Source organism: Panicum virgatum, chromosome 3N (assembly GCF_016808335.1).
Source record: "Panicum virgatum strain AP13 chromosome 3N, P.virgatum_v5, whole genome shotgun sequence".
NCBI classification, from domain to species: Eukaryota; Viridiplantae; Streptophyta; class Magnoliopsida; order Poales; family Poaceae; genus Panicum; species Panicum virgatum.
The window spans coordinates 34,981,703-34,998,001 of NC_053147.1; the positions used below are offsets into that span (position 1 = coordinate 34,981,703).

General features: G+C 45.0%; 2 protein-coding genes across 2 annotated transcripts; one reads left to right on the forward strand and one right to left on the reverse strand.

The window, feature by feature from the left end:
* The first annotated feature begins 3,530 nt into the window (after nt 1–3,530).
* LOC120665822 (CASP-like protein 4B4) lies at nt 3,531–6,325 on the forward strand. Its single transcript, XM_039945505.1, has 3 exons — nt 3,531–3,899; nt 4,014–4,146; nt 5,921–6,325. Exons 1-3 carry the CDS (start codon nt 3,649–3,651, stop codon nt 6,110–6,112), a joined length of 576 nt encoding a protein of 191 aa, XP_039801439.1. The 5' UTR covers nt 3,531–3,648; the 3' UTR covers nt 6,113–6,325.
* Nucleotides 6,326–10,145: 3,820 nt separating this feature from the next.
* On the reverse strand, nt 10,146–15,662 carry LOC120665823 (ELL-associated factor 2-like). Its single transcript, XM_039945506.1, has 4 exons — nt 15,420–15,662; nt 13,107–13,468; nt 11,814–11,856; nt 10,146–10,793 (listed from the first exon to the last, which is right to left on the reverse strand). Exons 1-4 carry the CDS (start codon nt 15,541–15,543, stop codon nt 10,360–10,362), a joined length of 963 nt encoding a protein of 320 aa, XP_039801440.1. The 5' UTR covers nt 15,544–15,662; the 3' UTR covers nt 10,146–10,359.
* Nucleotides 15,663–16,299: the final 637 nt, after the last annotated feature.

Here is a 16,299-nt window from a genome sequence, read left to right on the forward strand (position 1 = left end):
CAAGCTGAGTATAAACTCCACTGTAGAGATTCATTTCATTTCTTTCTGTTGATACGACATTTTTCCCAATCCCGTGGTATGTTTTTTCCCTTGATATATATATGATCAGAAAGGAAATTGTTCCAGTTAGGAAGAAAAATTATCTTAAGGAGAAGGAAATTAAATGTTCATTTGAAGAGAAAAAATGGTTGGCTCTTGCAATGTCTACGCAATAAGATGACTTTTCATTCACACTAAGGCTGGCGCGGCCTTGGAATAAAAAATATAAAAAGGCTGGCGCAGTCTTGTTGTGCCGACGTTCGAGTGGACCAGGATTACTTCACTTGTTGGCTCAATACTGTGTTGTCCGTGGAGATCACATAAATATATTTGAAGCCTAGTTTTGGCAGGTTTCGTTCTTTAGCAGGGGGGCGGGCCCAGCATGTAGCAAGGGTATTCAGTTGAATACCTATTATTTTTCAAAAAAATTGTGTATATATAGATATTTCTTAAGTATATACAGAAAAATAAAAAAATAAACAGCCTAATAGTATGAACATGCTTGAAATCCAAAGCAGCCCATACCTTTTCCTTCTCAGGCTCCCGACCCAACGGCCCATGCACCTCACTCATGCCCCCTTTCTTCCCTTCCCTGGCCCAACCGGCTAACCCACTCAAACGCTCAGAAAGCCCCAGACCAGGCCCGTGCAGCTGTGTCTCTCTGGTCTCCCAAGTCCCAATTCCCAATCCCAGCTGCAGCAACTCTAGCTAGCAGCGGCGTCGGTGGCGCGGCAGAGCGGCATCAGTACGGGCGCACGCCAGGCAGGCCGGCAGGTACAGGGGCGGAGCCGCAGAGGCCGAAGGGACCGCGCGCTTGCGCCGCGCTATAGCGAACGCCTGGCGCCTGCTCCCCAGGCCTGCTGCTCCTAGCTGCAGCACAGCAGCAGCGTAGGTATGTAGATGGTTCTGTTTCTGTAGATGTAGAAAAGGTTGTTGCAATACTGTGTATCTATTTCTAAAACATAATTGCTTGTATTATAAGTTGTTATCTGTAGGTTCTTTCTGTTGCAACTGTTGGTGTTGAGACGATCTTTTATGCAATAAACACTATAAAAACAAGCTAAGAAGCAAGATAGGTGGACATTTTTTATAATTGTTTGACCACATTCATTAAAAAGGGAATTCTTCTTGCAAGCGAAGGATGAGGATATCATGAAGTACTCATGAAGGAACGAATTTATCTTGTAATTTGTAAGCATCCTTATCAATGATATTTGTTGTTTTAGAATTTTATTCTCTATTTATTCAGATATTCTCACTTTGATATATTGATTGTTTAATAATGTTTATTATCTATATGTCGAACACTTTCGAATTATGAACAATTTGTGTTGTCGGTATCAATACTCGATTATGTTACTAATATATATGTTGGGCTGTTATTATTATTTTTTCACTACTTGAAATTTTGAATACCCACGCTCATATCCTCGGCCCACCCCTCTTCAGAGAAGAGAAGAGATATGCGACATATGATATTTTCTGTAATATATCTACGAGGAGCCATCGACGATGAGTACTGAGCAGTTATCGAAGTAACGAGAGCATTGTGACACACCGATCGAGCTCGGCACACTTCACAATGTAAAGAAGAAAATAACGTCGTAGAAACACCACACAAAACATGAGTCTGGTACTATATATTTAATTTCCTCCTAAAATTAGATGAAGTTATTACTACATTGTATTTGAAGTATTGCATGGTTCTTTTCCTCCTCTTTTTATTTGAAGCCACGCACTTGACTGCTTGAGTCTGGTGCTCTACACGGCTAGAAAACTACACATTCATCCGCGGCCGTTAGTACCGAGCTCGGTTTGGAACAGTACTAATGTGCCCATTTAGTACCGAATCTATAGTGCTCTTCGGAGCCGATTAGTACTGGCTGAAGCCACCAGCCGGCACAAGAAAAAAAAACACTTAGTACCGGTTGTTAGCACCAACCGGTACTAAATGGCCGCACCAGGCGCTGCTGCGTGGTAGGCAGTTTAGTACCGGTTGGTGTTACCAACTGGTACTAAATGCTCTTTTTAGTACCGGGCGGTCTAACCGTTACTACCGACCAGACGGTACCGGACGGGGAACCAGTATTAATGGGGATTTCCGTCCGGTACTAATGACCGATTTTCTAGCAGTGCTGGCTGGCTGGCTCGTGTTTCTAGCTTGGTGCATATGCTGACATGTTGTGCTAAACTCATGCCTCGAATTCAAATGGTAGCGAAGAAATAAGTGGTTGTGTTTGTTTGGTAACGAAGCTTTGCATGTGGTGGACACTGGGCAGCTAGCCGTGCTGGGTGTGAGGCATTTCTTGGATTGGAAGTTGGAACACGGAAAGAGGATAAGAGAGGGAGAGGTCTCTTGCACCGCCGGCTTTGAATCCCCGAATAAAGCCAGCGGATGGTGCCTTCTGATGCGGTGCCTTAGTCTTGCTTGGATGCTTGGATTTGCTAAAAAAAATTGAAGTTACCAGCACTTCCATTCCAATTAGCACAGCATTTGTGGATTGGATTGCAGGGTGGGGTTTTCCATTTGATGGAAAGGGTTGATTTGGATGAGCTGTAGGTTGGCGGCCGTTGCAATTCGTTGGGTTGGATGATGTGAATGCACGCAAGCTCAGCACTAGCATGTGGGCAAGGATCTTTTGCGGACCAGGTTGGATGAGTGGGTTAAGATTCAACTGCAGTTGCTAATCAGGATCGTCCACCTTTTTGTTCATGATGTGTTTTTCTTCGGAATTAAAGTCGGTTAAAATGCATGGGATCACACATGCCACTACGTAATGGAGAACTCTATTGGGCAACAGGTCGCGTGGTAGCCTAGCGTTGCGCGTCGCCGCCGGGTTAGGGTTTGGGGTTGTTAGGAGCTTCATCCCCAGTGGGCCTAGAAAGGGTGGGGGGCGGGGGGGGGGGGCGGCGCCTGGCCTAGCAGAGTCGACGGGCGTCGGGCGGAGGCAAAGGCAGCCAAGAGGCCGCCGGAACAGGCGGTGGGAGACAGCCAATGGTCGGCGGGAGCGGCGAGGGCGAGGAACGAGAACGGTTAGTGTGCGGGCGGCGGTGGGCGGCGGTGGAGGCAACTGAGGCCGCCGGAGCAGGAGAAGAGCAATCTACTATAAAAATGTCACCCTAGTTATTAGGCGAGATAGCTTTTCTTTTGATGCCAATTAATTAGGAGGATTCTCCATTTTATCTTTTTGAACCTCTTTTAACGAATGCATCGTAGTGCAGAGATGTCCATCCAACCATGCATCAACCACGAAATGCATGCGAGTTCCAGGGAGAAAACTAAAAACAATCGGAGAATTGGGCAACGCTGGTTGGTCCACCGCGCAAAATTTTTATACGGCGCGCGGGTCGTCTCACCACGGCATGACCTGGCACGCGCCAGGTGGACGGCGCCGCAGAAGATCCCCGGCCGCCCGAAAATAGCGCGCACGCACTGGACTTGATGAGCGGCTCGCCTCGCCACGGTGTCCAACCCGTTGGGGCGGTGGCCTGCGCGACCCGCGAGCTTCATCAAGACTAAGCCAACCGAACCAACCGCCACCGAGCCAGTTCCATTTCCTTCCAGGCGCAGCGGGCACCGAGCAGAGCACCCGGCAGCCGCCGCGCGCCATGGCCGACGTCGAGAAGGGGGGGCCCGTACCCGCCGCGGCCCCGGCCGAGGGCGCGGACGCCGCGGCCGGCGGGAGGAGCGCCGGCGTGGTGGGCGCCGCGCTGCGGCGGTGGCGGGCGCAGGACGTCCTGGAGCGGTCGGGGTCAGCGCTGCGCGCCGGGGCGTGGGCGCTCTCCCTGCTGGCGTTCCTCGTCATGGCCTGCAACGAGCACGGCGACTGGAAGCAGTTCGACCGCTACGAGGAGTACAGGTGAGCGGCGCCTCGACCTCCCTCGGGAGCGCTCCGCTCCGCTCCGCTCCGCTCCGCTCCGCTCCGCTCCGCCGCCCGTACGTCTGGCCTGACGAAACTGCCTTTCTTTGTCAGGTACATCGTCGCCGTCGGGCTACTGGCCTTCATCTACACGACGCTGCAGCTGCTCCGCCACGGCGTGCGCCTCACCGGCGGCCAGGACCTGCAGCCCAAGACCGGCCTCCTCGTCGACTTCGCCGGGGACCAGGTCAGCCGCCCCGTACCCCCCGCGGTTCTTCACCCCCCTGACGCAGCCTGCTCTGAACTCTGCTTCGGCGATTCCTGTTCCATTTCTCGTTCCCCATCGCGTGGCATCCGTCTCCGACGTGCCCTGTGACTTGGGGTTTCAGCAATTCGCTTCGCATTGCCAAGCCCCCGTTGCGGATTTCATCATCAGAATCACGGGTTCCTTGAACCGTCGGCAAACAAGTCCAGCTTCGGTAGCAAGTAGGGGTGCGCAATGCGATGCTCATCCATCTCCTGGATGTCACGAGCAGAGCAGCCTGTGATGATGCCATCGCAGCTCGTGAGGACAAAGCCACTCGGGCCGTATGGCAACCGCCAACAATTATTTCGCAAGGTGTCATGCGCTGGAATTCCAATGCATTTCGGCTAATGATTAATTATTGCGCAGCCTGTTGGGACGCGTTTCAGAAGTCCTAATGGCACTATCACAACTTAATTGCATAATATACTTGTCGTGCTAGTACATATGAAGCAGAGGAACCAGTTTTTTAATTAAAAAAATCTAAGTGAAGGATATGAAGAAACGGCTAAAGGACCTAGTATGCATCAGCCGTTTGGAGATGCCAAATTCCTATTTTATTTGTTCGATGGTTATCTGATGCGTTTTATAGACATCAGAGTCGGAAGACATGATTATTTTTATTATTATTATTATTATTATTATTATTATTATTATTATTATTATTATTATTATTATTATTATTATTATTATTATTATTATTATTATTTTGCGGGCAGAAGGCATGAACTTGACAAGTAAGTTTTCCTAGACGAAGCCAAACCTCATGCATGACATTTCATACGAAAGGTACCATAGGAAATCATAGTTCAAAAAGAGGCTTCACCTGATGAGGGCCAATAACTTGCCTAGACACGTAAACAAACTGAGAGCTGGGAGTGGATGACTGGAACGCACGCTAAGCAACCTTTTTCCATTTGTTCCCCATTTTGATCATTTAAGAAAGGCACATAAACAACCAGAATCATGACTTCTTGCCCGACACGGAATGTGAAAGGTCCTTGAAGCTGGGTGAAAGGAACATTTTGTATTATAAAATCCTGCATCACCAGCAGCGATGCATTGGTCATTCAGCTCTGAGAAAAATTCTGTGGTGCGCACAGCATGTCGTCCGGACAACTGTTTTGTCCTTTTGGGCAGATGCATCCCGGATTCCATCATAGCCCATAGGAATAGTTGCACTAATGCACTGGGAAGGGTCCGGGCAAAATTAGCACCTAATTTCGGTGGCTTATTATTGAGCAAGCCGTTAGTATGAGATGCACTCTTTCACAAGTCCACACGGCCGGAACTTCCGGCTCTTGATTGGATTACTGCATACAAGTACTCCCTATGATGATAAGGCGTCAGCCGCTGGAACACGCCACATTCTTTTCTTCGTTTGGCAATGTTCGCCAACAGGAATGTTCTAGATCAGATGGACTGACAGAGACACATAGATTTCAGGAAACATGAGCGTCATGCCCAAGATTTTCTTTTCCTGGTCCAGACAGAAAGGCACGTTATCGAACTTTTACAATCTGATTATCTGAAACTGAAACGACCCCATCGGCCGAGAATATTAGCAGAGGTCTGACCTTGCCTATATATACAGAATCTCAAAGCTATTTTTATGGAGTTGGAATAATGGAATTCAGTCCTTTTCTTTTTTTTTTCTTTTTCATTTGCATACGTCTATGTTCTGAACAACACTTTGCAATTCTCTTCGTTTCTCCAGGTTACGGCCTACCTGATGATGTCGGCGCTGTCGGCCGCCATCCCGATCACCAACCGCATGCGCGAGGGCACGGACAACGTGTTCACCGGCTCGTCGGCGGCGTCCATCAGCATGGCCTTCTTCGCCTTCGTCTGCCTCGCGCTCTCCGCCCTCATCTCCGGCTTCAAGCTCGCCAAGCAGACATATATCTGAGGCTCATCGCACGGCCACTGCGTATACACTTCATTCATGGGTTTGTTAATTTGGCCAATCGTGTACAGTACTAGTCTTGCGTGTGTCGTTACCACTGGTTGTATATATCCGATTATTTCTATCATTACCTGATTGTATAGTATATGCTAGATACGTGTGATTCCATTGTGAACTAAGGCCTGGTTTGGAATGGAAGAGATTTTCAAAGCAATTCTAAAGCTACTGTACCACCGTTTGGAAAGAAGGATTTCAACGGTTCCTTTCAGCTACAGGAAAGGTTTCTACATTGAAATGAATTTTTTTAATAAAACATAGCAAAGATAGATGGTAAAGTAGAAAAGTTGCAAATGTAGCATGTAGGCCGATAGGCTTGCTTTCGCTGTCCAGTGGCCGATACATTGCAATGACATGGATGCAGGAACTTGTGGTTGTACCTCAATTGTTGGCCTGCCATAGCCAATCCATTAAATTCATTCATAGTTTCAACACGTGCCTCTAAATATTCTTACCCATTTGAGCAACTCTAAGCGTCTAGGTATAATCCTATCTAAATTTAGAGTTTTACCAGAACTGGAAAAATAGAAAACTTCATATTTGATGGGTAAACCAACAAACTCTTCAAATCTTGATTATCCGTATTCAAATCAACTCCACGTCGGAGCGTTTTTCTGGTTATCGAGCGATTTCATTTTCCCTTCGACACCTGCTGGACGCCTTGACGCCGCCGCAACATCCCACTAGACGCTACCGAGCCATCCATGCGCTCCATCGAACTGTTGCCACTCCTCCATATCCTCCGCACCACCAAGCTTAACCTCTCCTGTTAGCTGCTCTTGTTCCTCCTCTTCTTGCCTCCACTCGCCTCCATATTTTCTCTCTCTTCTCTCTTTTCACTTTGAAGCGGCTTGAAACATTAATTACACTATCATGTCTTAGGCTATCTCCAACCATTCCTTCTCTCCAACTTCCCCCAAACATACTATTTACTATATTTTACTATTTTTCTCCAAAAAATTCCTCCCCCTATAACTCTTTCTCTCCAACCACTCCCCACATATCTATTCCCTCTATATACTATCACTAATTAACTTACTATTTATTTATCGTTTTTGAATTTAAAAATCATATAATATTTGTACTATCATAATACGCATTATCATCATGTTACGGGGCTCAAACGAGATTAATATCGTGAAGAAACGGTGTGATTAAAATATAGGGGGAGTTGAAACTCACCCTATATATAAGGGGAGTTTCAACTCCCCCCGTATATAGGGGGAGCTTTGGGGGGAACCGTTGGAGGGAACCCCCCCCCAAAGCTCCCCTACGTAGGGTGGGGGGCGGTTCCCAGAGAACCGTTGGAGCAAGCCTTAGGCTAGTCTCACGCTACTAAAAAAACATTAACCGTGACAATTAAAAATGTGCTCGGAGGCAGCCTGCCTTGGTTAACCGTTGTCGGGCCGCCAGTCGTACAACCGCCTTGGTTAATGGGTTAATCGAGGTGGGCTGCATAAGGCAACCGCCTCAATTAATGTCAGACCCGTGGCAATGGAATTTTTCACATGAGTAGAATGTTTTAGAATAACGGATAGCGCATGGCATGTACCTTATCCTATTGTAACTATCTGAACAGGAGTAGAACTAGTAGAATAGAACAAAACTACCCAAGACATTGAGAGGAACTTCTAGTATAGTAATCGACTAGAATTTCTATGTAACCCTGTCCCCTAAGACTATATAAAGGTGGGCAAGGACCCCCTCGAAAGATCAGAATATCTAAGGCAATACAAATTACCAACAGGACGTAGGGTATTACGCATCTCACGGTCTGAACTTGTCTAAACCTTGGTGTTACTTACACCATCAGTTCCAGACCTTGGTGAAACCCTACCTATTAAAAACATATTGTCTTAGGGTATCCCTAGGCAGGCTTGGGGCTAAACACTAATAGCTGGCACACCAACTTTGGCTTCAACTGCACGGTGCCTGATCGGGGTACCACTTTCTTCTTCGGCTCGTGGGTCTGTATCGCAAATGGCTCAGGTGGTTTTGACAGCCACCTAGCCAACTCTAGGGAGCCGGAGGCGTTCCCGGTGAGAAGGAGCAACGCTGTCGACGACCATGTCGGCAATCTTAGCGAGATGATGATTCCAGACCTCGCCAGGGAGATCGAGCAAAAACTCATTTTTGACGCGAGTTCCACTCGTTCTTCAATCAATCTTAGATCAGAATCTACTTGATCTGAGATTCATTGTGTTCAACCTACCTTTGGGTTACGCAATGCATCTTATGTCTACCAGAAGATGCTCTAATCCATCTACTCCATATTGGAGGGAGACTTGGATCACCAACGCTGCATGGAAGACCAAGGTGCCACACTGGCCAGGAGGCTCTTGTCTTCGATTCCTACTCAGATTCAGATGAAGGCACCGAATCATCCTCGAATGACAATCTAGATCCGATCTTCGCTGCCACGTCACAACTCCGAGCTAAGTTCTGGAGAGGATTTCATCCCATAGAACTACCCAACTACTCGCGGGTGGTGGATCATATTGAGGATCTACCTTATCAACACGGTAGACCCCTCTCGATTCCCGCTCCAGCCTCAATAGCTACTCTCCAGAGCACCATGTCTATTGGCATTTCCTACGTCGCTACTAGTTTAACCAGCAACGGCACCAAAAAGCTGCCTTCAGTATATAGAACCTCACGAAAGAATCTACAAGCGTACGGATACCGAAGTAGCTTTCACCTCATAGTATTTCAAGGGTTATCGAATCCAAGAGAACGTGAGTACAATATCTAAGGTTCAGGCTCATCCAAGGACACAACATCGGTAGCATCAAGGGGCAGAGAGGACTATTTAGATTCAAGGTAAGATCAGTGACGGAGGTAGGTCTAGGTACCTCCCTGCCGAGTGGGGTCCCCGTATCTGGGTCACTACCCTGCTCGGTGACTCTGCATCAACTACCCGACACGCAGGCACTCGGCTGCATGACGGAAGGGTCCTCTACGGATCAGCATAGAGGCTCCAACAAGACACTCGGATTGTTAGGGATCTTATCCAACCTCCTTCCTTGTAACAACCCGAGTAGATCCCGATCTTTATTTGTACCCCACGGCTCATGGTCTATATAAGGTGGACGTAGGGATCTTATACGCTCTCTTTTTCCATGTTCATTGTAAACCCCATTAGAAACCCTAATTCCACACCGAACACAGGACCCAGGGTGTTACGCTCATTGCGGCCTGAACCTGTCTAACCCTTGCGTCTTCGTATTACCACCAAACTTTTGGCTCCGAGATCTCCCGTCCTAAACTCAACCGCCGGGGTACACCCCTGGGACTTGCCACATAAACAATCCGACAGTTGGCACGCCTGCTACGGGACTCAGGATTAACTAGGCTTATACAATTTCTACTTAATCTTAAAGTCTTTTACTTTTGATAACCTTATGCATGATCCTTGATTATTTTCTTGCGTAAGACTTGTGAGTATTTATGTACTCATCTTTCTTTTAATCCTATGTTGCGGGTGAGACGAATGTCACTTTTGTTACTTCTACCCTACCATATTAGTGTGGGTGAGAGAGTAGACTTGAGCGGTTGTTGTTGCTACAATGGTGAGTTGGGTAAATACACTACTGTTGTACCGCGCTTTTGTTATATTTTCCGCTGCGTAGGAGGTTCTTTTATGTTACTCTTAATGTCTTTTGTGCGTCCAAGATTTGTATTGTGAAGCATAAGATTTAAATTTCAGATTTGAACCTCCTCTACTATATAAACTTGTAGTCATATATGTTTAAAATTGCTCTCTATGGTTCACGTGGTGATGTACAAAATGTAAACAGTATGCGTGCTTGTTATTGGACATGTGGTAAAGGGCGTACCAAGACAACCGAATTTACTTTCATTCTAAGTAAATTTGTTTGCCAGACCATCAAGCCTTAAGATTTGAGTTAGCACGAGGCACGTCATAAGATGAATACGTGCAAACTCTCATCTTAATAGAATGACCGATGGTTCACTTAAGTCGAGTGCAAAATGGACAGGTCTTACGTAGTTGTATGTGTCTGCTTACAAATGCTCCTAGGCCAGATCTAGAAAACACAACCAATTAAGTTTGACATGATAGTTCAATGTGCATGTGCGATACTTGTTAACATATTCAGACCTTACAACTCCTTTCACTAAGAATGAATAATCGTGAACCAATACATGCCGAAAGAAAACTATGTATATCAAGCTCAGATATCAACATCAGCTCCGGAGCTCGCCGAATCACCATCACTTCCATTTCCATCGCTATCACTGCTCCCGCTCCCGCTGCTGCTGCTGCTGCTGCTACTGCTCCCGCTGGAGCTAGAGCTGTCCTGCTCCTCCTGCTCCCCTTCTGCGTTCACTTGAGCTCGCAGTGCTTCAGCTGCATTGAGCCCCTCGTCAGCCTCATCATTTACATCTACATCAGCGATTTCATCATCCATCTTGCCCTGATCTGGTAGGTTGATGTCGGAACCACAAACAGATGTCCCATGTCCTGAGGTCATATTATTTGGTGAAACATTGTCATCATCATCACCAAGTATGTCGAGGTTCTCTTCGTCATTTGGATCAGGTGAAAGGGCAAATGAGTCTGTGGTGACAGGCTGATATGTGGTGTTTTTGTTATTGTATCTTGGGCCTGCAAGGAACATGAGAGCAACGAGCGCATATGATAAATCTTGACTTAAAAATAAAGACATTAACATAATGTAAACACCATAACCTCTGAACAAATAGAACATAATTAGTTTTCTCATTAACCCATCTTTAATAGATAACAATCTATGTCTCTAGCATGGAAAATAAGCCAAGGAGGAGAAATCACCAGAACAACCTTACTTTATATTTCTATAAAACTATATCTACTGTCCTTTCATTTCTAAGGTATGCACTTCTCTTTGAAAGCATCGAGTACTTTGTGTTAGTATTAAGGCACAAGTATCTAGAGATTAACATTATATTTTTTGCGGGTATAGATTCATAAAAAGAAAAGAACAAACATTAAAGAGAAACTAAACGCCTTTTTATCATCGCTAGTTACAAAATTGAAATTTAGTTTATTTTTTCTCCTTCGTTAAACACTCCTAGCAGTGTTCAAAATTTTCTCCATGAAAAGACTCCCAGAACAACTAATGGAAACAAACTTTTAGTAAACCAAACAAATCGGAAATTAACAAGTATGGAAGCTAATCAACCCATCAATAGTATGGAAACTAATTGATATCAATACATGTCCAAGTTCCTTTGTGCTACCGTAAGCCTTCCTCGCACTGCGTAAATTTATCTCCATGTTAAACATTGTACAACTTGTGAAACGTCCTAGTCTCAAACATGCTCTAACAACGAATGCCTAGCTCCATGCCACGACATTAGACAAATCCAGTGAAATAATAAATCCAACTCAATTTGAATCTGTAGCATGGGGATAATAACCCCAAACTACAACCATTGTCCCCAATTGACCATTCTGGGCAGCTGATCTTGAATGAGCTAGGACCAACTACAGTGGATCTCTGTCTCTCTGAAATCTGCCTCTTTCTCGAGTACCCTAATATGAGCCCAACCCCCAGCCACTCACACCTCCATCCCACCGCCGCACCCCCACCCACCCCCAGGCCAAAAAAAAACAGATAATTTATGTCACACAGAGCCATGTTACCTAGATTTTCAGGTTCACCGATTTCAATGCGCTCAACCTCAACCTGCAGAGTCATAATTGATTAGTAGTCCCTTGAAACATCAAAAGAATGGAAAGTTTGAAACTATTATCACATAATGATGGTAGCAAAGATCTGTTCAACGGCTATGTGAACATACCAAAATATTCGTAATTAACAAATCTGACTAAACAAACATTTTCATCCTAAATATGCCAGAGTAAGTTAGAAATGATATGACAGGCTTTTAAATTGACCAAAAGCAAGCACCCCAGTAATTAAGTAAACTTTATATAATGGTTGAAACAGTACAGGACTATATTTAGAGAATTTGTTTCCATCCCAATTCCCATCTTCTAAAGCCAAACAGAAGGCTACGTTCCCTGTTCGATTCTAAAAATAGAGCAGCATGAATGCCTCTCGATGCATGAATGCATCTGATGCCATGGTTCAGAGTTATTGTAACAGTTTGAAACAACATTTCAGCATCATTATTTAATTGAAAATGACTTCCTGGCAGACTAACAAAATTGTCACACTTTTTATTGACAAAGTAGGCATAACGATCTTATAAAAAAGATCACGATCATGAGAGTCCCTTGGTCAAGTTTCTCATCCCAACCAAATATAAGTTTTTCACAACAAGTAACAAAGTCATTTCTTAACAAAGTGCCATGATTCACAAGAACAAAGTTCCATATTCTGAAAACAAACCTTCATAGCCAATAAGTAACCAATGAATTACAAATTGATCGAATGGACAGAAAATCAAGGGCATGATAATGCACAATAATCGGATGCCTGCAGTCTATTGATATCTTTGTATACTATCAATACAACACTAATCTTGTAAAGCAAAATGGGGTGCCTGCAGTCTATTGAACTCAAATAAACTTTTGAACCAATTAAAATTTGAAATCAGGCAAACATATACCTTGTGGATAACAATTCCTAGCCAAATATTTCACCTTTCTAAAGGAAGTTCATAGGGTAGCATGTTTTACAACATTCCCAATTTCGAGAAATTTGCCTAGTGTGAGATACAGTTAACGAAGATTGTTGAAGACTTCAAAGTACATAAAGATAAATGATCAATGAACACAAAATATCTGAGCAAAGATATTATGCACTTTTAGTGTTTTGTTGGTTAAATAGAACTTATCAGATGTCTTCATACTAATTATTTAATCCCATAGGTCAGGTGCTGTTTTGCTCAATTTAAAAGTGGAAAGCTAACAAAACAAAGAATAATGAAAAACCAGTATCTAAGGCCTAAAATTAGTAACAGAACTTACTGGGACTGCGTGAACAGCAGGTTTGCTCATGGCCTGTGGCTTGCTGACTTTAGCTAATGGAGGAGAATGTGATTCTGCACCCATTCCAGTAGTTGTAGTTGCCAAATTAGCTGCTGCAGACTCTCCCGGAACTCGTACATACCTTAGTCTCTTGACAGCCCGATGTAACCTCTCCAGGCGAAAGGTCTCACCATCAAAAAACAAGACACCATCACTATCCTTGTACTCTTCTTGGCTTCCCTCAAATGTTGCCTTTGGCTTGCCAGGCTGATTATTATGGAATTCCACAGTAACCCGGTTATCCTTGGTACTCTGCAGAGACCCAGCTTGAGTTTTGTCAATTGATGCTGGCTTAAATTCATCTGTCAAATAAAATGTAAGAAAATTATGAATTGCAAAACATCATTTTTGGCTTATAATAAAATCAATGAAACACGAGTTTCACAGATCACAAGTGTAGCTATATTATTTCATTAACATCTAGTCAATGATCAGAAAGAAGATCAAGTGGCCTGTAACTTCTCACAGACAATTAAGTGATCATCAACTCCTCACAGGCATTAGAGAATGGTTGAATACACAGATAAAACAAAGGGAATATGATCAAACGGCCTTAAAGAATTTCCAACCCAGGCAAGCAACCAACTTACTGCAGAGGAGGCTGTGGAGCGAATGACAGATTTACTAGGGGCTGAAAGGGGCTTGGAATCCATCAAATTCTGGGGTCAAGATGCCAGAATATGTGTAAATACTTGCGCGTGATGATGGAGAGGATGTAGAAAGGTAAATGGATGTTTCCCAGGATTGTCCATGAGAAAGATAAGAGGAAGAAGATTACAATAAGCAGCCTGAAGTGATGTCCTCTAGTTGTGTATAGAGCAAGTACAAGGTCTCAAGGGCAACTCCCATTCCTCAAGAGCTGAGAACATACAGGCCGCACTGAACCAAGTAGATGCTTCTTCTGATACATTTATAGTGCTACAGTCTTTAGATAGTAATGTTTTAGCTTATGGTACTGTCGAATGCATTGTAGTGTTGGGTAATGAAAAATGATGTAATTAAATGTACGAAAGTCAAGGAAACAGCCCAAGCAACTCTAGCAGCAAAAGGTAAACAAGGTAAGAGAAACTCAGAGATAGAGTTAGAGAGTGATGACGTACACTAAACAAAGAAGAATGTGAGAAAATGGAGATATTGACAAAGGAAGACAATACCATTCAGATGAAAACAATGCCCATCAGCAGCAAAGCTTGCACAAAAAATGAAAGGACCGTCATTGAAATGAGGCTAAATTGCATAAGAAAGAGATGGCTAATTTCAGTCTCCTGTGGATGTAGGAGGCAGCGATCAATGCTCTTTAACTGTGGATCTTAATTCTAAATAAAACTATTGTTCTCCAATAGAGCAATACCAAGCGCATAAGTCTAAAACCCAATGCAGAAAATTCAAGCTAATAAAAAAGAACTCGGCTGGTGGGGAAAGACAGCCCCACTGTATTGTACTAAGAAGAATCTGTCAGTCAACCAAGAAAAGTACCCGAACCCCAGCTTCACCCGTATTGGGCCACACCATTACCTAGGACGGCAACTACTGCCACTACCCAAGTAAGCGCACCATTACCACAGGCTGGTGCCCTGCCACTATTTTCTAGGGGTGACCTTTTCTTTCTTGTGCCACCAGGATTTGAACTCTTGCCGGCAGCTCCCTCACCTGTGAGCTAACTGTTACTCCATGAAAGCGCTGGGTAAAAATTCAAGCTAATAAACAGTTTGACAAACAAAATTATGCAACAAAGGTCTGATTCCATAATACCTTCTAGTAGAACAGATAAAATTTCCACGACATCATGCACAATAAAGTGAAGAAAGGGTTAATTCTTTTGAAGACCTATTTTGCTATTGTTACCAAAATGATCGATAATTTAGAGGTACAGCATACCCTTCCTTATAAACAAAATTTAGAGATACATTGATCGGAACAAAATCAATCAACACCTGGCACCATGAACGCTAATGAGTCAAACAAAGAAACGCTGTGGAGTAATCAAAACCCAAATGCCCCGTAGCAGCACAGGTCTGCAAGCCCCAACTCAACGAGTTCTAGACCTCGACATAAGCACCAGACACCCCACACAGGACCAGCACTCAGTCCAAGACAAACCCAACCTCCTCTGGTGGTAACCAGCCCTTGAAGCATCCTGATCCGGATCCTAGGCTAAGTCGCCGCAGGCAGGACACTCAAGCTTGCCGAGTTGCTGACGCGCTTCGCGAATAGAAAGAGAAAATATAGGAAGAAAGGGAAGGATGGGCTTACAGCGTAGCGTGCAGAACTTGGCGGTGGGGGAAGAGTCGCGGCAGGAGGAGCCCAATCGGAGGTCGTACCACCGATTCGGCTGCGGTGCCGTGCTCGGCTCCCCGTTGCTGCTGCCGCTCGCCATGCTGCGCCGTACGCCGTGCGCCGAGCCCCTCACTGGCGGCGGAACTCGGTTCTCTTGGATTCGGGCGCGATGGATCGACCCTAAGCACTTGCTGCCATCGCAAGACCACAGCCCTAATATCTCTTAAGCCACGGGTGTTTGATGGAAATTTTCCATCCGGCCGGAGACGTCCAAATCGCAATATTAAAATTAATTAATCACTCCTTGTAAACAAAATCACATGAGCCGTCCGATCGAAAGGAGTCTATCACATCCATCTAGCTGTCCAGACGCCGCCTCCCCACGCGGCACCCGCCGCCACTGCACCTCCCCCGCTGCCGCCTACTCCCTCTGTCCCAATAAAAGTGCATTCCTAGGATTCAAACAGCAAAATTAGTGTTGATAGCAAATGATGTTACTACCCCTGTGAATAGATAGAGACAGTTAGTCACTGTAGGGTTTGATGCGGGGCAGCAGAAACGAGCAGCAATGCCAGAGCGTCAGAAGAGTGGGGTGTGAAAGACTTGGAAGAATCGAGAGGTGACAGAGATGCACACGTGGTGCACCGGGGTGGAACATTGCGTCTGACAAACGATAAATACAGGGATGCACAGGGGTGACAGAGGTAGGAACATTCCATATTGATGCATTTGTTTTGGGACATTTTTTGAATCATATAAATGCACTTAAATTGGGACGGAGGGAGTACCCCTCATGGTATCGGCCTCCCCCTCGCAACACCGCCGCTCTCGTGGGAGATTCCTCCCACTGAGTAAA